The following is a 21,601-nucleotide window of genomic DNA, read 5'->3' on the forward strand; positions in this document are numbered from 1 at the left end:
CTGCATGTTGCGTAACATGTTTGTAACATGCTCCAAGCTGCAACCAGGTAGTCGTCCTGGTGGCAGTCGCATGCCTGGCATGGTATAATTATCTGTTTTCAGGCAGGCAGTATACTACCAGTGGCGTGTGCCGGCTAGCCACCTAACATCTGGATGATGTCACGTGGTGTCGGGACGTCATATGGTCTGTGCATGTAACTGCCGAACTTTTACCGATTCGTTTTTTTTTGCGAGCCATGTTAATAATGAGCTGCTAACACGCAACACTGACCCCTCGACCTCTAGCACAACCCCAGTCAACTTAGATCCACAGCCTCCACACGGTCCCAGGGAGGTCAACGTCTACCTGCAGTGACAATACCAACCAACTTAGACCCACAGACTCGTCACTTGCCCCATCAGAGACTGCGTGGACCAAATATCGCCAGTTTAATCACCGTGCCCTTTGACATATCTATTGGATCATTGAGATGAGGATTAACATCGGCCTGTGCATTGCTGAAATGGGAGTAACTGTTTCCTTTTGCAGTTCAATGAGTTGATTATTTGGTCAAAATTCACTTTTTTCCCCATTGTGTATTTGCAATCTACAGCAGCTACAGTATAGGATTGGCAACGTACATTTGAAATCTAAAGTCGCTATAGATGTTTCGCCGTGAACACTGCAATGAGTTTAATCGCAAACTGATTCTTGCATAAATGATTGGACCCGACTGGCATTAGTGAAACATTTATTTGAATCGTTGAATATTGCTGGAGGTGCTAATCTCTGCGCTTATAGGGCTCGGATGGGGGGGGGGCAAAATAATGTCATCCTTGCGGGTCTCCTCTCTTGTGAAACTCTGAGATTGCTTGCTACCATCATCACGTGGCAATTGGTTGCTGTTCACTCACCCGATCGGTCTCTTCATGTTGGCCAGATTGGCCAGTGTGCGTTAGATGTGTAAGGCCTTCAGACTATACAATAACGATGAATTTGCTGGATTTTTAAAAAAAGTTTATATCCATACATTGAGCTCCATCCACATGAGAAAATTGTTGAGCATCTTAACTCGGTGTAAATATGTTGTCAATCGCGAATTACAGAATTTTATTCACAATCGTTTTTCAAAGTGCTTCCTTCATTTCATGAAAACGCTGCACGTGTTGTCACAGGGTAAATCTCGCGAGTGATAATTTTGCATTCTAACAAACCGTTTCAATATTTATTTACATTCTGATTGTGCCAATTGACATCAATCAGCTGTGACTAAACGTTGGATGTTCAATAGATGAATTGAACCTTATGGCGGTACCCCGGCTCTCGCATAATGTCCGTGATGCAGTCATCTTTAGTCTGATGGTCAGCGATGTGGCAATCGACTCATCTCGACGAGCTGTACACGATGCACTATTCAAAGTTGAATTTCTCGATAACGGATTTTTTATGCTGATGTTTGGCGTTTCGACATCGCAGAGTGGCACCACCGATTTTGGATTGATTGGTACCTCCAGTCGCGGAGTGAAGCACACCCCTGGAACAAAAAGTGTCCCAGAAATAAAATATTTCATTGCCTCGGCCAATTTGTATTATTTGGTACCCCGGGGTACCGCCATAAGGATCAAATGTAAAACCGTTTAGTGGAAATGCTGTTAAATTGAAGAACAGTCTCTTTTAATTAACAGTGTTTTGCATTTTAAAGTTGACAATTTATACAAATGCTATACAATGTTTTATTGTCCTTGTTAAAACATTCATTTGTATTCATGCTTTTGGTGGGAAACTTAAGTACGTGTTTGATAGATTATGCATTGCAGATGCATAACACTGCACTTTCATCACAAAATATTTGGTAAGACGCGGGGATTTTTCTGAAAAAAAAAATGCTTTTTTGGATGCGTGTTGGCTTCGTGCAAATGAGGCCCCTTTAACAGTTTTGTGTAAATCGGCTTTGCTATGACGTAGGCGAAATAAAACGTGGAAACAATTACTCGTTTTCCAATTGTCAAGTGCTATTTCACAACATCTCTGCGCGAGGATGATGAGTACAAGGATGTGCTTTGCCTGAAGTATTTTCGGGTTGTCGCCGCGCGATGTCGTCTTGACATTTCGCACCTCGCTGTGCTCACGAGATGCTTCTTCTTCGGTACGCCGAGAAAAGACATCGGGGGGACAACGCGGCACAACCCCCTGGCACCTTCGATTGTCCCCCGTGGTGGCTAGGAGATGTTAACTACCTCGCCTGGTATACAGGAGGTCGTGGGTTCGATCCCGACCCTGATGCCTGCTGTATTTTTGGAGTTGCGTGTCTCTCATCACGGTGGCTAGAAGATGTTAACTACCTCGCCAGGTATACAGGAGGTCGTGGGTTCGATCCCGATCCTGACGCCTGCTGTATATTTGGAGTTTGCATGTCTCTCTCATCATCATCACAGTGGCTATGAGATGTTAACTACCTCGCCTGGTATACAGGTCGTGGGTTCGATCCCGACCCTGACGCCTGCTGCTGTGTATTTGGAGTTTGCGTCTCATCATTGTCACGGTGGCTAGGAGATGTTAACTACGTCGCCTGGTATACAGGAGGTCATGGGTTAGATCCCGACCTTGAAGCCTGCTGTATATTTGGAGTTTGCGTGTCTATCTCCATGTTCGCGTGGATTTTTCTCCGGGACCTCTGGTTTTTTTCCTCCACAGTTAGAATCAACATCACGCGTTCGGAGTATTTGGCTGCAATACATTTCCACGTGATGATGATGAGCCATTTCAGCTATAATGTGGCCACGTCGTTTCTGAACAAGATATAGAAAGCTCAGTGGACCTTACCTGGTAAAATTGTAAAAAAAAACGTATGTAATACATAAATATATAATATAACACGGCTGGCTATTTACGGTGCGAAACAAGTTCGACATACATGGGCAACAACCCGAAAATACATCAGAGAGCTGTCGAGCTGCTAACAATAAGATAAGGCGGTCTGAACACGAACCCCAGACTGGTCACTAACCCACCCAACGGCTTCAACACAAACAGCCTCCACTCACACAGCCAGAGCCTCAACAAGAACCACCATCCTCGTCACTAAACACGACGTCCATACGCCAACTCTGTCTACATAACCACTCGATGTTACACTGTCTCTACGCCACACTCCACGTGCAATTCAGCCACCACGTTGCTCAGTCCATGTCCCACTCGGCATCACGGGACATCTGTGAAAGAGCTTCATAACTCATCAGATTCCTCCGTCAATCAAAATAAATATTCAGATTCTGACATGTCACGTGACAACTCCGATGAATGGATCTTTGCAAGTGACTGGAGAGAAAATGTTTCACTGCTAATGAATGTTCACAAACTCTGTATAAAAATACGTCTCTTTATTCTTATTTACATGTGGACACAGCACAGCATTCTGCTTGTACAGTATTCGATTTGACCGGCATTGCCTCGCACATTTATAAAGCAATGCAACATCTGCACTTTACGCTACTTTCACACAGAGCAAACCGCGATTCTCAAAATCGATATGCAATGTCACTTCACATTTAACCGCACACCGTATTTACTCATATGGTTTTTTGGAACCATGACCCAAAATTTGGGGTCGTCTCTTACTTTCTGGGGGCCATCCAATTAGTAGGTTGGCAATGTCAAAACTTGACCCCCCCCACCTGCGTGCGTGCGTACGTAAGCTTGACGCACCCCCCCCCCCCCAATCCTGTAGAACAGCCGATATTTAATCCACGCAGAAACTACCAAGGATTAATATTATAAACGTGAACGTGTTTAAGCAAACAGATCACCGCCGGCTGCATTAAATAATTAAGTCGCGTACCTTGGCCACTTATGTTTGCTGAGCTGCGCGATAGCTGCAGTCAGGGCCACGGTGGCACACGAGTGACACCTCTCCCACAGTCCCACTTCTCCCGGCAGGACTTGTCTCACAGCTGAGGAAGCTGAACTGTGGCTCATTTGAAGGCCAATGTAGACAAATTATTATCGAGGCTTCACCCCCCCCCACCCCGTTTCCTATGCGTACATTGTCAGTAGACCTCCCCATACACAAGCGTACACATTTGTGTTAACCCCCCTCCCCCCTCCATGCGTACGGACTCAATGTGTGGTCCCCTGGTGCGCCTGTTAATCTGGAGAACATGGTCGGCCTGCACATGTACAGCCCCTCCGTCAGTCCACTGCTGGATGAGAGCCTCACCAACACCATTGTGGGAGATTAATCGACCATACTTCACTGCGCGAGTCGGTGTGGATTGAAGGTGAGCTGCTCAGACATTGGGCGCATATTACAATACAACAATTGGCTGCACTGCCCTCTGCTGAAAACGTTTCCCCACAAGCAGGCTGTAACGCCTGTGTCGAGCATGGTGGTCGTCCATCCAGGCGTAGCACGGACTCAGGGCTCAATCTGTCGAGATCCGGCGTATTCCAGGTGATAAAGAAGTTCAACATACATACATATGGTCATAGGCAGCTTTATAGAACCCCAATACTGTATGCAGTGGGGATCGAACGTAAATGTGTAATGTAACGTGGCATTCACAATTTCGATTTTAAATGGTAAAGTGTCAACAATGGTGATCGAAACGATTGCCATACGCAAAATATTGTACCCTATTATGTTTAGCTATTATAAACTTGGGAAAATGAACATACGGTATAGTACGTTGCATATCCAACTATAACCCAATCAACCACCACACCACACATAGGGCAGTATTTGTGCATGGCGTGACAGTTAATTTTCTATACTCTCACAGACGTTGTCTTAATCTCGTGTACATTTGCTTACTTCTAAAGCACAGCGGGGGATGTTTCCAAGTTCGAAGCAGATCGCGATTCATATTTTGTCCAACAATGAAAATTGTGTTTAGCGCAACTATAATTTTCTATCGATATTCACACATATCCAACGTTTTTAAACGTTTCCGCCAACACATTTCGGCAGCGAGGTGGGTACGCGATGTTGTACTTCAGTGCGGACGACCGTCCCAACAAAGCCGCATTGTTCGACAGACCTAAAAAGAACATCCATTTCACAACATGAGCGGACGCAGTTCCTTACAACGGCACATTCTGTTCACACGTGGTATACACCAAAACAATTTAATGGAACAATTGCTGTTAAGTCCACTTGGACTGTCACACAATGCATAAAAAAAATTGGATATAAACACACCTTATATACTCTTTGGTTCTTTCGGTAAAGTCACGTTGGTATAAAATAAAATAAATTACGTTTCGGGCGCAACACAATCTGATGACGGACGCTTGTGTTGCGCTCGAAACGTCGTGATTTATTTTATACCTACGTGACTTTACCGAAAGAACCAAAGAGTATGGATTCCTGCAGTCACGAAAGCTTCAAATCAAGATTGACACCTTATATAAGCACAATTCTGATATAAGCAACACATGCTTGGATAACACTGGTGGTGGCAGGGGTGGGGGGTGAATTGCCGCTTCTGATATAAGCATAAAGACATGTGGGGCCTTGCTCCAAGGTCGCGTGTGTTTATATCCAGCTTCGACTGTACCACAAATCGTGTGAGTAGCTTAAGTCGGACAAAACATTGCAGAGCTAATTACAGGCGCATCTGTGCATTGCCTGCTTCCACCTATTTTGCAAGCATTGGGCAAAAAACTGCCGCTATCGTTATAAAAGCCTTTGGGCTGTACTCTTAGGCTTTTTCGGTAAAGTCACGTAAGGAAAAATAATAATAAAATTATAATAAATCACGACGTTTCGGAGGCAACACAAGTCTCCATCCTCAGGTGGGACCGTCACAGCTAAATTTACTGTATCAAGTGATACACATCAAGTGATACACTTGATACAGTAAATTTAGCTGTGACGGTCCCACCTGAAGACGGAGTTGCCTCCGAAACGTCGTGATTTATTATTATTTTATTCTTATTTTTTACCTACGTGACTTTACCGAAAAAACCTAAGAGTATGAATCCTTGCAGTCACGAAAGCTTAAAATCTAGAACCTTTGGGCTGTGTTTGCTACTCAATGGTCATCCTCCTAACAGGGCCTAAAGAGTCGGTGGAGGATGGGCTTGCTAGGATGAAGAGGTGAATGTGGAGCAGGAAGACAAATGCATACCCTGCTGTGCTGAGAATTCATAACAAGGGTGAAACCCATACACTTAACTAAACTTTGTTTTCTTGTTCCAGGTAAGGCCATATAGGTATTTTTCAGAAGCGACCTGGCCACAAATGATAGCTCAACGAAGCGGCTTGTCATCACCTGGATATTTATAGCAGCCAAATCCCCTAAACGCACGTTTCAAAATGTGGAGGGAAAAACCAGAGGACCCGGAAAAAAAATCCACACGACCATGGGGAGAGAAACATGCAAACTCCAAATATACAGCAGGCGTCAGGGTCGGGATGGAACCCACAACCTCCTGTGTACCAGGCGAAATCGCTAACAACTCGCCACGTGGTGCCCTCCACAGCTGTCCCCCTGTGAGAATACTGAATATGGTCTAGAACCCAGAACAAGAACCATCAACCTTGTACTGCCCCCACTTCTGTTTTTGCTTTACGTGACTGCCTATGGAATACAACAATCCTTTGCAGACCCTAAGCAACTTTTTGTTGTAGAAGTCAAAAGGTAATATCAAAAAAAATAAGAACGCTCACGCAAGATTTAGCCATACTCTTTGGTTCTTTCGAGTAAAGTCACGTAGGTAGAAAAAAAAATATCACGTTTCAATCGCAACACAAGCGGTCGTCCTCAGGAGGAAAAAATAATCCAGCAGTAGAACTGTTGAACCAGCGAGGACGACCGCTTGTGTTGCGATCGAAACGTCGTGATATATTATTTTTTGATTTATTTTATTACCTACGTGACTTTACCGAAAGAATCAAAGAGTATGGATTCCTGCAGTCATGAAAGCTTCAAATCAAGATTTAGCCAATTGTTTTCTTGAGAATTTTTCAATTAACATTTATATTTTTACTTCAGTTAAGTTTAATTTGGCTCCAACAAATATGCAGTTCATGTGCATGCAGCAAGCTTGCATCGAGCCGATTTCCCATGGGCAACACGGGCTACAACAACAAAAAACTCCAGTGATAAAAGACACGTGTGCAAAAACGCAGTCCGGCGCACACGTTCAACGACACTTTAAAAAAAAACTGCTCATTTTAAAACTGGCCAAGATTTCATGCATGGCAAGAAAATCAGTCTTGTGAAATTATGTCCCTACAAATTTGTGGCAAAAAAATGCAGTCTTAGCAGCTAATAAACCTAACCCATAACTCAAAACCCCAAGAACCTAACCTATAATCCAAACCCCCTAACCCTAAACGAAAAAAGTGCACAATCCCTTAATGTCAGCAAATGAAACCCAAGGGAAGCACTGTTTGGACAAAAATGTGATCTATTAATTGGAGAAAATTCCTTGAGGGGTGCAACGAGCTGCAGGAGCTGCCATCCTCGGTCTCTTTTGCCTCACCGGCGGTGTGCCATCAGTCGCTGGCTGCAAGATTTAACAAAACCCCACGTGTGCCCACCAAAAGTGGCCCCAAAGACCTCGGAGTTCATAGTCCATCTTTCACGATGTGGACACCTTTTCACATTAGTGGACGCTCAGTTTGGAATGCTCGGCAAAGATCGGTCGAGGTGCCCTCTCCAGTGACGACCCCAAGCCGGCGTGACTTCACATTGCTCTGGTAAGACGGTGGGGTAGAGAGGGAGCGACCTCGGGATCAATTACAACTGCTATCGTGCAATTCAAAAACGAATTGCCACCTACAAAAGCAATTGTTCAACTCCATTGCGTAATTGTCATTAGAACTGACCCCAGATTTGCTACATAAACACATCCATGGTGTGGACGATCATTTTCCGGCACAGAGGGCACTTCTGCTGGTTGAATGGTCCACGCATGATGGTGCGCGCGCACGCGCTGCACAGGCACAGGTGACGACAGGGCAGCAGCACCGTCCCCTTGGCCTGGTCCTGGCAGATCACGCAGCTCTTGTGATTATCATCCTCCTTGTCCTCCTCCTGCCGTGGAAACTCCTGCTGCTCCCACGGCTGCTGCCTCATGACCGCGGCCTCGCCGCTGCCATTCCGCGCAGCTTCACCTCGCAGCCGCTCGCGAGCCGCGACGGCCGCCGCCGCCTCCTCCGCCTCGTGCCGCTCATCCGGCACCGGCTCCGTCGGGAGTGGCTCCGGGAGTGGCTCCGGGCGCGGAGCGTCGATCCGTGCCGGCACCGGGGCCGGGTAGACATCGAGCCGCTGGCGGTGTCTGCCCTGGGCCGTCCGCCGCAGCGCCGTGCGGATCATCCCCGTCAGGTTCGCAAAGGCAACGCGCAACGCCGCGGAGAGCCGGAGCCGTGGCCGTGGCACGCGTGCGTAGACCACCGCCGCCCGCCTCCGCGGCTGCGGGCTCAGGTACCAGACGCTGAGGCCGATCAGCGCCACGCTCACGAAGAGCCCCTGCAGCGTGACGGCCGTCGCCACGGCGCCGAACGAAATCGTCAGCAGATGGAGCGGCAACCGCAGCGCGAAGAGCCAAAAGTCCACGGCGGCTGAGAGGGAGGCCGTCGCGACAGCTGAAGCGGCTCCCAGGGCACCTGTGGCGAGGCCCAGCGTGTACGCGACGGAGCCCGCGGCGACCTCCACCGACCACCCGATGACCGACCCTGCCGCGTTCAGCAGGGTCGCGAATGCACCCCCAGTGGCGGCGACGGCCCCGCTCAGCGTGTCCGTGACGGCACCCACGGCGCTCATCGCCGACGCGATGGCCCCGCTCGCCGTGGCCTCCACCGCGTTTGTCACGACGGACCCCGTGGCCACCACGGCGCCCCCCACCGCGTTCGCCGTGGCCACCACGGCGCCCCCCACCGCGGACCCCGTGGACCCCACGGCGGCCACGAACGCCGCTCCCGCGTTGCCGAGGGCCTCGGCGGCCGCGCGGAGCCCCCCGGCGAGTCCCAGGGCGGCCGAGGCCGGCAGGCGGCCCGCGGCGAGGGCGGCCTCCGCCGTCGCCCCGGGCAAGGCCACCAAAGCGCCGAGGCAGTCGAGGCCGAGGCCGCGCAGCAGCGCGAGGCCTCCGCACGCGGCGCGGCAGGAGGCCGAGAGGAGGCCCGCGGCCCCAGAGGTGACGAGGCCGAGGGCGGCCCCGGGGAGGCCGAGCAGCAGGCGCAGCGCCTGCAGCAGCGTCGAGACGAGGGCGAAGTGCAGCTCGAGCACGAAGCACGCGGCCTCGTACACGCGGAGAAACAGCGCCCCTGTGGACAGCAGCGCCTCCAGCAGCAGCGCCATCATCATCACCACCTACACCATCATCATCATCATCACCACCTACACCATCATCACCACCACCTACACCACCTGCACCACCACCACCTACACCAGGGGTCGGCAACCAAAATAACAAGAAGAGCCATTTCTTTCCAATTCGGTACAAAATTCAGTATTTCAAGAGCCGCAATGCATCTGAGTACATACTGTACATACGTACATATCGTCAAGAAGCAGCCCGTAAAGAGCCGCATGCGGCTCCGGAGCCGTAGGTTGCCGACCCCTGACCTACACCATCATCACCACCACCTACACCACCTGCACCACCACCACCTACACCACCACCACCTACACCACCACCACCTACACCACCACCACCTACACCACCTCCTACACCACCACCACCTACACCACCACCTCCTACACCATCATCACCACCACCTCTTCACTCTTTTCCTCGTCTCATCTTTGTGTAATCTTTGTGTTCACTCGATCGCTACCGCGTGTCGGTGTCGCCTCGCTCGTTTCAACGCATCTCTGGCGTCCCCCCACCTCCTCCTGAACTTGTAAAAGTCTCCTCCTCCTCTTCACTCCGCCGTCTCGTATCTTAAACTCGACTCACCTCGCCTCTCACCTCTCCCCACACCACTACCCTCTCCTCTCCCCTCACCTCTCGTCTCCCCTCTCCTCACCTCCCCTCTCCCCTCACCTCTCCCCTCACCTCGTCTACCCTCATCGCTCACCTCACCTCTCCCCTCGTCTCTCCCATCACCGCTCACCTCTCCCCTCACCTCGTCTCTCCCCTCACCGCTCACCTCTCCCCTCACCTCTCTCCTCGTCTCGCTTCTCTGGCTTCAAACTCAGATGGCCGTTTCCCGTGATGCACCGCGCATCCTTGGTCACGTGAGGCTTGCGCAAGGACCCCGCCCACCCGCCACTTGTGGTGCCAGTGTCGAGGTTTCTACCTCCGGTTAATTTTTATTATTATTTTAAACTCCTTACAGATAATTACAGATAACATTCTCGTACCGATTATTGGTTCTTTCGGTAAAGTTACGTAGATAAGAAAAAATTTAAGTAAATATTTTTATTAAAAATAAAAGCAAAAAACCCACGACGTTTCCATAGCAATTCTAGATTTGAAGCTTTCGTGACTGCAAGGATTCATACTCTTAGGTTTTTTCGGTAAAGTCACGTAGGTAAAAAATAAAAAGAATATAAATAAGAATAGAAATAAAATAATATAAATAATATAAATACTCTGATGGTGCATTGTCTTTGAGTTGTACGCCTTTTGGCGTCATCTGGTCCAACACCATGTGAGACTAGGCTCTAAGAAAAGCTGTCTCTTGTGTGGACCAATCAACTTCAAGGACAGTGCACACACATTATCAGAGTTGTGTGTTTTGTTTGCATTCCGACTGCAGGTATTGTGGTCAATGCAAACATGACTCCTTGTAAAAAAGGTGTCAGTTTTGTTGCCAGATAAAAGGGTAAAACACCAATTATCATATTTTGCTACTGGCAAAGGAGGTTCCAATGGTGTAAATCTTAACACACGTTTTGTTGCCAGAAAAAAGGGGAAAACCTATTCTCATATCAGGGAAATTTGAGTGTTTCAGGTCCATACGGCATACAGCCGTTTCAATAAGAAATGTGTTTGTCTATTTGTTTGTATTTCTCCCTTGTGATGGGACTTTGTAGGATGAACTTTGAGATTCATGAGGGGCACGGGATGACCGATAAGGTCTGGTTTGGTCTGTAGTAAGCTAGGCACTGAAAAGGGTTGACAGGTTGACTTTTGCCTTAGTTTATCGTTTAAACTGTCTCACCACAACCCTTCACATACAGTTTATGCAATATAAACACAAATGTAACTACGGTAATTTACATAACTGCAGCACACGTATTATAATGAGTTTGCATTAAACACAATTACAAGTTTATTTTGTTGTATTTGTTACAAAACGGTGTTAACCGTTTAGCCAGTTGGCCGGATTATTCTTTGTTAACGTGAGAACCTCAGTGCTTTATCGCAGTAGCAATGCGCCGCGGTGGCTAGGATGTTAACTACCTCGCCTGGTATGCGGACAACGGCTCTGGGACCGCTTCATCAGGGCTCGTATTACCCAATAGGCCACAGTAGGCACTGTGCCTAGCGCCTACTCACTCACCCACTCGCCCAACCACCCACTCAACTAGCCATCCACTCACCCAGCCACCCAGCCATCCACTCACCCAGCCACCCACTCACCCATTCACCCACTCACCCACTCGCTCATTCAACCAGCCACCCTCTCACCCAGCCACCCACTCACCCAGCCATCCATCCACTCACCAAGCCATCCACGCACCCAGCCACCCACTCACCCAGACATCCACTCACCCAGCCACCCACTCACCCAGCTACCCATCCACTCACCCACTCACCCAGCCACCCACTCACCCAGCCATCCACCCACCCACTCACCCAGCCATCCACCCACCCACTCACCCAGCCATCCACCGACCCACCCACTCACCCAGCCACCCACTCATTCACTCGCCAGGGCCGTATTATCCAATAGGCCACAGTGGCCACTGTGCCTAGGACCTACGAAAACTAACTTTGACCATGTTTATTTTGGTTTGGATGATAAAAAATGTAACCAAGATATCTTCTTCTTGACTAAATATACGCATACATAGCAAGGATTGCCACAATGTATATACAAAGAGGCAGTCATGTCAATGTATTTTTTTTCATAAGGTGAGATAAATTAACCACTAGAGATGAACTTTTTCAAGATTTTTGTCATTGCTAAATTAGCAAATAACATCTTCAACCGGTGTTTTTCGCACGATCTCATTCTCAACAAAGAGCAGTGCATGGGAAGACAAAAGCGTTGTCATATGGTTAACTGGAGACATCTGTCCAGCGGCGAAGTACGCGTGAAATAACCGAGTGCCAGCGGCAGTAGTTGGCCTCCAGTGATGAACAGAATTGCCAAGGCCCTACAAGAACCTCAATCCGGCCCTGACTGCTGCTGCTCTCGGTTCTGAACCCCAGGTTAACCCTAACCAGGTTAACTCTAACCTGAGGTGCATCATGCATTCCCTGGGGGTGCGAGATGCCCTTTATGGGGGTAGTGAGACGTGGCCAGCTTTTTTTTTAATCCTTTATATTAAGTTCACTTGCTTGCTTGCACGCTTACGACCGTGCAAATATTTCGGTCATTGTTTAACCCACTTCCCGTGATCCAATCGAGCTGACATTTTGCACACAGACTCGTGCGTGACAATTTATTTTCGTGAAAAATTTTTCCCAAAATTTTACACTTTTTAGGACATTTTTTAAAATATTTAATTACCAATTGCTTAATGGTGGCAGGCAATCATCTGACCCATAGGTGGCAGCCATCTCAAGCCAGAGGACGAGAGGACTCTAGCCGCTCGTTTCAAAGACCAATGTGGGCTGGGTTGTAGCCCATTGAACACGTACTGCAATTTATTTGCCACGCATATAAAGGATTTATAGTGAAAAACTTTGTTTTTACGGGTTAATTTTTTAGAAGGTAAATCATCGAAAACATAAATTAAGCACGGGCACGTAAGTACACCTTCTGTGTTTAATCGAACCTATGTATTTATTAACATACATTTTGTTTACGATTGAGAAGCAAAGGGGTGAAAGGCTGCGGTATAGGTTAAGAACCATTGATCTAGAGGCTTAAATCCCCCCCTAGATCTGGCAGCAGCAATTCCACATTCCACATCGCATCGCCCTTTGGTCCCGTGCAGCGTGGCAGTCACGGCACAACATCCACTTCTAATGTTTTGGCTTTCACCTCGTCGTTTGGCCTTTAGACACGAAGGCTGGCTGCCAACACGGGCATAGGTAAGCACTATTTAATTAAACAGCGATTGTCCTTAGAACAACTTGCCAGCGGTCACATGAATGCTGCACCTCTTCTTCATCTGCACAGGATATACAAAGTATAATGTTTATATCAAAGGGAAGCTCTTCACGTCTACATGAACTGAGACAGGCAAAAGCTGTATTTGCAAGCACAAGTGCAAACAAAATGAAATAGCGACTACAAAAAAAGTTTTGAAATAGCGATTACAAAAAAAGTTTGGCTGTAGGAAACAGGGAGAATTTGCCCGTTACATATTGGGGATGAAACACGGCGTCCGTCCCTTGCCGTGTTCGGGAGGCGTTTAGCACGACATGCGTCCAGCAGAAAGCCAGCCCATGCAAGTGCTAAGGCAGGAACGTGTTAATAATACGACTCCTGATAATGGCTTAAGAAAACAATTCCAGTGTATTCAAGCACTGTGGCTCCACTGAAAACTGCCCAAGTCAAACCAGACCATGCTTAGGATTCCTAAGATTCAGTGTAACATGACAAAGGCTTCAACGGGCGAACCAAATGAACGAATCGAATACCCTAAGAGTAGCAGTAGAAACATCCCAAGCCGTGCCGCGCAGATTCCTTGATGCTACGTTACTATTGGAGGTGACGCCTCCAAGTGCCGCAAGCTCAAAATACTTGCACGAGTGCAACAGGCAGGTGAGGCGTTTATTTTCAAAAGTTTTTTGTTAACTACAAAATGTACAACTGCAAAACATGGTGTGTAGAGAAAAAAAGGCAAATTAAAACAGATTTGTAATCCACGTTTGAAAAAAAAACCTTTAAACAGATACTTCACTTCAGGAACTGCGGTTTAAAATATACAAACAGAAACCTCTTTGCACAATAACAAATCAAAGTACAATAAACAAAACTTACTGCTTTTATACAATACGTATCAATGTTTACATTTCAGTTTAGGGTTCCAGCAAGAAGAAATAGTAAATTAGGTTAATCTAGAGCAGGCGGTTGAGAATTACAACCATTCAGGAAATGCAAGAGATGGGCATATTCTCAGAGGTGAAGCTCAATGAAGGAATCTTCCCGAAGCAACAATTTTGGGAAAGAAACCACGAGGTAGAAAATGAATCCTGCTTGGCGGCTTGAAGGAAGAAATGACGCAAGCACAAGACCTGTCCTTGGGCAGAGGACTAACGAAGGGAAGTGTTTTTTTGTTGTTGCAACAAACGCTGCAAGTGCGCAACTTGGTAACTCAAAGCTGGGAGATCTTCTGCAGCAGGGTGGCACGGTGCTCTGGGACTGCTGCGTTCTCTGCGATGGCTTCAAGGAATTGCTTCTGGTTCGCTTGCTCCAGGATACTGCACGAGCTATCGGCTGCCCCGCGTGCCCCCTCTACTGTGGACAAAATCTCCAGGGCGGCTAAGAACAGCGACTCGCAGTGGTCAATCTTCACCATGGCCATGATGTGCAGCGCATGGCAGAAGAGCTGGCAGGCAGCGAAGCCGATTCCCTCCGGTGCGGACACTCCAGCAACACCTTCACACGTTTCTGTTTCCACGGAGACTCTGCCTTGTGCTTTACCGTCTTTACTTTTCGCGTCGACTTCAACTTTCACTTTCCCCTTGGCTTTCTTCTGAGCAATCTTCTGTTCGGGAGGCACTGCCATGGGTAGGTCGTTTGCCGCTGCGCGTTCGGCGTGCTTCGCTTTGCCTCTCGGGGCGGCGTTACTCCTCCGTGTTCCAAACTCTCGCATCATGTCCACGAAGGTGCTGGCAGCTAGGCTCACAGCGTGTGCCCAGCCGGCGTGGGAAAGCCACCCGGCGCAGCTCGAGCCGCACAGCAGCTGGAAGACACGCAGCAGGAGCTGAGAGACCCGCAGCGCCACCGAGAAGGGTCGCAGGTCGGTCAGCGGCAGGAACTGCACGTACTCCAGCGTGACGGGGACGTGGAGGACCCTGGCTTCGAGCAGGCGGCACATCACCCTCACCACACGCCGCCACTCGGCGAGCGTGCACTCGGGCAGGATCTGCGTCACGACCAGCAGAAAGCCCTTGCTGAACAGGTTCACATCCTCAGGCTGCGTCTGGTCGACGTGCAGGCATTTGATCATCTGTTCGGCGAGCCCGTCGCTTACACGGCAGCACTCGATCCAGGCCAGCAGGCCTGTTCCCGGGCCGTACGCCGACGAGTCTTCGCTGCAGCATCGCTCCCACTGAGCATCGGGAAGCTTGCACACACCGAATAGGACTTCTGGAGCGCACGCCTTGCGCTGCGGGGACAGGATGGGCAGCAGGTGCAAGCGAACGGACCAATCCATCGAAGCAACGCTGTGGTCCAGCCAGTCCACAGAGCGCACCCAGTCCGTGGTCTCCACACTCATGGCATTTTGCACGATCGCACAAAGCTGAGCCAGCACCTCCATGAGCTTGCTTTTTATCTCCATCGCCGCATGCTCACCTTCGCCCGTCTGCAAGCCATCGGGGCAACGGCAAACCTTGCGGCGTTCCAGCTGCTGGCTGAGACACGTAATGATTGGGAATGGCGAGCAGTCCATTAGCCAGTGCTGGACACAGGATTTTGTCTGCGGGTGGGCAGCATTGACAGGTAACTCTGAAAACTGACTGCTTGATACAACACCAGAGGGAAGTACAGTTTGCTGAACATTGGTAATCGTTTCGGTATCATCACGACCACCAACACCAATAGCCAATGGCTCAATTGTCTGGTGACTTTTAGTGGCCCCTTCAATATTCAAAATGTGGCTAAAGATATTAAGAGCGAATTCCAAAATGCTGCCCTGCTCCTGCAAATACGGGAAGACAAAGGTATTGAGAATTTCAGCCGGAGAAATCAGTGGATCACTGGACTGTTGTGGTGAAAGCGTGAGGGCGCGCAAAAACTCCACAAACTGTCGCTCTTCCTTTTCAGTTGAGAGCTGCCCTAACGTTCGAGTCGAGAGACAGTCCAAAAGCATGCTGAGACTGTCTCCTCTGGAGTTTTTAACAGGCACAGCCAAAGCAGGAAGTCCCAGCAGGACTTGCGCCATAATCGAGGGCGCTCCGACATTCGTCACGGCCTGACGACAAATCTCATTGACGGTGGCACGGGGAGCCAGGAGGGCGGCCGTACCCACGGTGCAAATGGCTCGTGAAAGTCCGTCTGCAGAGCTCGTGTCAGTGATGCAGTTGAACACCAGGTTCATGTCCATGGCAAAGTCCTCTGCCAAAGCGTCCAACCGCTCAACTCCCAAACCGTCACCGCCCGTCTCCTCCACCACCGTGCGCAGGACTTCGTTACGTCCCGCTGGGGCCAGTGCGGAAAAAGTACTCAGGAGCGACTCCTTCAGCCTCTTTGCTTTCAGCAGCAGCAAGCTCTCGCTCGCTCGCCCTCCCTTAAGCTGCGCAATGACTTTGGCGAAGGTTTTCGCCAAAGCCAAGACGAGTTGTGGCGTGTTCAGTCGTGAAATGTTTTTTTTCAAGCACTGCATCCACCGTTCTTCTTTGATTGCCCAGTCGACGCGAGCGATCATCAACTCGCAGACTTCCTGGTGCCTGCGCATCTTCCTGTCGACCATGGACGTGGCGACAAGCAGCTGCACGTTGTCGGGGACTTGCCACGTATGCGTGGGCTCAAGCTGAGCAAGAATGCCGCTCAGAGGCAAAGTCTCGAAAGAGACCGCGTCACTTGTGGTCACCGGATCTTCAGAAACGCTCACGTTTAGGGACATGACTGAACACAGGCGCCTCAAACTGTCCACCATACGGTATGACTCAACAGCTGCCCGACTGGCTACAGGCTGCTCCTCTTGTATTACACAGAGTCCCTCCTTCCAGGCCTCCAGAAGTTCGCAAAAAGACTTAAGGTAACGGTCAAGCTGGCACACGTCCAGTCTCAGCACCCCACCAGAATGGTTATTATAGACCTCATTCTCGACTTCCCGGACCTGTTCCACCGTGCTGTTATGGTCTCTGCTCATTTTGAAACCTCTGAGATGCAGCAGCACGCCGACTTTGTCCACGTACTCTTCGACCGGCAAACCCCACAGGTCAAGACCCTTTTGGTGCAAGGCAGACTTAAATAATGTATCGGCGAAATTTGCGAGAGCCTCGTATCTGTGGACCGGTGCGACGATCTTCCCTGCAATTTTAAAGAGGCTTTCTATAAAATATGCTGGAATATCATTAGAGTTAGAAGCGATGGGTTCCGACACTAATGCAACAGAAGACGCTCCTACATCTTTCTCCAACACTACACCACAATCATTGTCCTTTTTAGGCCGTTTGGCAGCTGGACAGATGTCTACAGATTCAGGGCTCGCCGGTTTCAGGTTGTCTTGAAATGCTTTCTCCAGCTCTCCCTCGGGCTTCTTGCATCCCGCGTGCAGAAGAATGCCTCTCCACACATCAAACAGCAATGCGACGTCTGCCTCCGCTGCGTCCTTGAGAACATGAGCTAGAAAATGCTTCGTCTCGTGAGCGCACACGTCAGCCGGCAGGAGATTCATAAGCTGGGCGAATTCGGCTGCAGCCTGAAGGTCTTTGACCAGCTCAAACAGAAACGTCCGATTTATCAAGGGCATCATGTGATTTATGGGGAAAAACAGATCGCTCACAGAATCATCGTCATCGATTTGGAGACCGTCATTGTGTGTTTTGCAGTGCGAGGACATCCGGAGCATCTTCATCCACAGCAGAGCCAAGATCTTTTTCTTCCAATGGATCTTCTTGATGTCGGAGTGCTCCGGCGAGGAGCAGACTTCATTGGCGGTGCCCAGCATGGCGTCGCGGATGGTGCTCCAGTCGGCCTTGTCCATCTCTTCTAGACGCTTTGGCCTCAGCTGCCTCTCGGCCAGCAGCAGCCCGCCCTGCAGTATGGCCATTTTACTGCAGAACACCAGGGGACCTGCTGGGAAGCATATCATAACAGAAAAACAATAAACTGCAACTTCAGAACCCGATAACACCGATACATTGGTACACAAGTGACCCTGTGCCACTGACGATTTGGCAATATTTTACATCAACATTATTTTCCACTTCTGAAGGGTTGTATATTGTAGTGTGCCAATAATCCACATTGGTAAGTGCTGAAATGAAAAGGCTACGACCAAATAACCCGGACCTGTCCTGAGCAGTGTCGTGCAGTATAACACCCGTCACCTACACAGCCAATGGACACACTCAGCCAGCAGTGGATTGGCAAGAAGGCTGTAAATGAACAAATCGGCCTGAATGCCCCCAATCTCGTCAGCCCTTGGAAGCGAATCAGGTGTGAGAATTTCGATTTAAAGCTTTCATGACTGCAGGGATTCATCTTCTTGGTTCTTTCGGTAATATAATAAAAATAAAACATAAGAAAGTTGTATTTTTATTATTTTATTATTTCCCTTCTACGTGAAAAATAAAACATGTTTTATTTTTATTATTTTATTATTTCCCTTCTACGTGACTTTACCAAAAGAACCAAAAAGAGGTGTGAGAATGTTTACTACTTGGATGGGAGACTACTGCCAAGGATTACCTGATACTCTTTGGTTCTTTCGATAAAGTCACGTAGGTGACTTTACCGAAAGAACCAGAGAATGGATTCCTGCAGTCACGAAAGCTTCAAATCAAGATTGATTACCAGATATTTTATGCTTTGGCTGTGAAGTGGCCAACAAATGCAGTAATAGCAATGGATTCTTACTTATGTGTAAAGCCTTATTACTGCACCCTCATCCATGGATGGATTTCCTCCAGGCACTCCAGCTTCTTCACGCAAGCCGAACACGAATTTATGAAATTGTCCAAACATCCCAATATAGGACTGAGTCTTGAGACTCGGTGTGGCGAGGTATGCGATACGCGGCGAGTCCCGCTCGGGTAAATTAGGAGCGTGTGCCCGTGTTTACTCTTATAGAGTGGTGACGCGGCACTTAGCGGACCGGCGCAAACAGCACGGCTTCCCGAAGTTCGATTCCTGCCCAAGACTAACATCAGTGGGGAGCGATATCGACACGGGTCCCGAACGCCTCTCCCCTTCGCCAACTCGTGCCGCCCAGCGCGGTGAAGCGGTTCGAGCAAACCCCATGACTGACACGCCATGGGAGGGGGGGGGGGGGCCCTCCATCCAGCAGCGAATTGACAAAGGGGGGGGCACTGACAAAACGAGCGCCATGGTTACGAGGCACTGGCACCGAGCAGCGGGTAACGTTACCTGCAAGGATCTCCTCCAGCTTCGTCCTTCCTCTGACGGGGGCACCGGTGTCCATCTTCACCTCCTCCTGGGTTCCGGCTCCTCCCCGCGGTCTGGTTGAAGCAATATCACGGTGACGCGCGGTTAAAGGCCACGGCAAGGCGAGCTCGCAACACTCAATTGCTGCTGCAGGTTTCGAGACAGGTCATTGTCTTCCTGCGCAAATGAGCATGGCTTTGAACTCCACACGTGTTCCCTGGGTGTACTCGGACCCAGTTTTGATCGAATTGTGCCGGACTGTGGCCCACGGTGGGAGGGACATTTGTTCACAGCTGTCAGCATCTCAGAGCCAGTGGTTGAAATTTCGATTTAAAGCTTCTTTCGTGACTGCAGGGATTCATCTTCTTGATTCTTTCGATAAAGTCACGTAGAAGGGAAATAATAAAAATAAAACATAATAAAATGAAATTCTCACGACGTCTCGGCCACAACGCAAGCAGCCGTCCTCAGGTGGAGAACAGGTCTGTTGGAAAGACAGCGTCTGAATGACGGAAAGACAACGTCTCATTCAGACGCTGTCTTCCCGACAGACCTGTTCTTCACCTGAGGACGGCTGCTTGCGTTGTAGCCGAAACGTCGTGAGAATTGTATTTTATTGTTTTCTTTTTATTCTTTTATTATTTCCCTTCTACGTGACTTTAACGAAAGAACCAGTGGTTTAAATTACAAATCACGCGGATGTCACTAAATAAAGTTAGCCACACGTGTAAGGTTTTAACCCACGAGGGATGTTACTTAAGGTCAACTTTGGTTGAGACTGAATGAAGCACCAGTAATATATTTCGCTAGACAATTGGAATTTAAATTTTGATTTAAAGCTTTCGTGACTGCAGGGATTCATATTCTTGTTTTTTTGTTGTTGTTTTGTTGTTTCCCTAGTTTACCGAAAGAACCAAGAATATAATTGGAATTTAATAAAGGAATGAGTAGAAGAAAAGCGTCTGGCCTTTGAACCCAAGTGTATGCGTTGTGTGCTACGCATCTGATGGTGTACGAATCTCATGCCATGATGAAGTCACATCGAAGAGTTGTGAATGTTATGCAACAGTGATGTGTTGAAGACGTGGTGAAGAACAGGTTGTTGATGAGTGATGACACTCATGCGAGTCCAAGGCATTGGAAGTGCACGCACCCAGCTCGTGGTGATGATAAGTGGGGTCCTGTAGAACGACCACATCGACTGTGTAAGTAAAACGTCTCAAGGCAGAGGTGGTGATGAAGCTTCTCACGGCACACCGAGGCGAGAGGCTCTGGATATTGTTTGCTCAGGGAAGCCTCACGACGTCAGGAGGCTCCTGACAAAAGTTGGAATCCGAGGGCGAGGACTCCCCGCCTTGTGCAGTGGCTCTGTGTAAGATTTTGAAATTTGCTAAATTTGGACCACGAAGTCAGCAAAGGTCTAACCTCTTGCGAATTACGTCACAAGACCCCCCCCCGCCCCGCCCACCTCTTAAAGTTGACAAATGCGAATAGCCGGGACGGCCTCTGAATTCAAAACCGCGAACCTCTGTGGAACGCGCGATGGAACCCGACAGACGATGGGACGCAATGACGATGTGTGGTGGTGGCGGTGTGGTGGTGTTGGTGGCGGTGTTGGTGTGGCGGTGGTGGCCTGGTGGTGGTGTAGTGGTGGTGGTGCGGTGGTGGCGTGGTGTTGGTGGTGGCGTGGTAGTGGTGGTGGCGTGGTGGTGTTGTTGTGGCGGTGGTGGCTTGGTGGTGGTGTAGTGGTGGTGGCGTGGTGTGGTGGTAGTGGTGGTGTTGGCGTGGTGGTGGTGGCGTGGTGGTGTTGGTGTGGCGGTGGTGGCCTGGTGGTGTAGTGGTGGTGGTGTGGTGGTGACGTGGTGGTGGTAGCAGCGGCGGTGGTGTTGGTGTGGCGGTGGTGGCCTGGTGGTGGTGTAGTGGTGGTGGCGTGGTGTTGGCCTGGTGGTGTTGGTGGTAGGGCGGCGGTGGCGTGGTGATGGTGGCGGTATCAACATTGTCCGTGAGCAACCTCTACGACGCGACTACCTAAAGAGTCCCCCAAGCGCTTCCCAAACCCCTCTCAACAACCCCCGCCAGCGAGCTGTGTGGGTTGGAGGCTGTGTCAGCGTGCGTGCATCGTGGCGGGACACTCACCGGCCGTAGAGGACACGCGGGTCTCGAGGCAAGGCGCACAGAGGAGCTTAGAAGTGAAGATAGGAAGGACTGAGATCACCCCACAGGGTTACACCGCCCACGCGTCGTGTACTGTCCACGTTACTGTACAA

General features: G+C 49.4%; 2 protein-coding genes across 4 annotated transcripts; both read right to left on the reverse strand.

The window, feature by feature from the left end:
• Positions 1-6,833: 6,833 nt before the first annotated feature.
• Positions 6,834-10,162, reverse strand: LOC144945431 (uncharacterized). Of its 3 annotated transcripts, none has more exons than XM_078873948.1 (2): positions 10,092-10,162; positions 6,834-9,297 (listed from the first exon to the last, which is right to left on the reverse strand). In XM_078873948.1, exon 2 carries the CDS (start codon positions 9,289-9,291, stop codon positions 7,825-7,827), a length of 1,467 nt encoding a protein of 488 aa, XP_078730074.1. In that variant the 5' UTR covers positions 9,292-9,297; positions 10,092-10,162; the 3' UTR covers positions 6,834-7,824. The 3 variants fall into 3 exon arrangements, with proteins under 3 accessions (XP_078730074.1, XP_078730073.1, XP_078730075.1); XM_078873947.1 differs by having other exon boundaries at positions 6,834-9,324; positions 10,092-10,141; XM_078873949.1 differs by having other exon boundaries at positions 10,080-10,108.
• A 3,633-nt stretch (positions 10,163-13,795) lies between these two features.
• Positions 13,796-21,601, reverse strand: GEMIN4 (gem nuclear organelle associated protein 4). Its single transcript, XM_078873827.1, has 3 exons — positions 21,471-21,601; positions 19,317-19,408; positions 13,796-18,023 (listed from the first exon to the last, which is right to left on the reverse strand). The coding sequence occupies exons 2-3, from the start codon at positions 19,369-19,371 to the stop codon at positions 14,371-14,373; spliced, it is 3,708 nt and encodes a 1,235-aa protein (XP_078729953.1). The 5' UTR covers positions 19,372-19,408; positions 21,471-21,601; the 3' UTR covers positions 13,796-14,370.

This window comes from Lampetra fluviatilis, chromosome 37 (assembly GCF_964198595.1).
Source record: "Lampetra fluviatilis chromosome 37, kcLamFluv1.1, whole genome shotgun sequence".
Lineage (NCBI taxonomy): Eukaryota > Metazoa > Chordata > Hyperoartia > Petromyzontiformes > Petromyzontidae > Lampetra > Lampetra fluviatilis.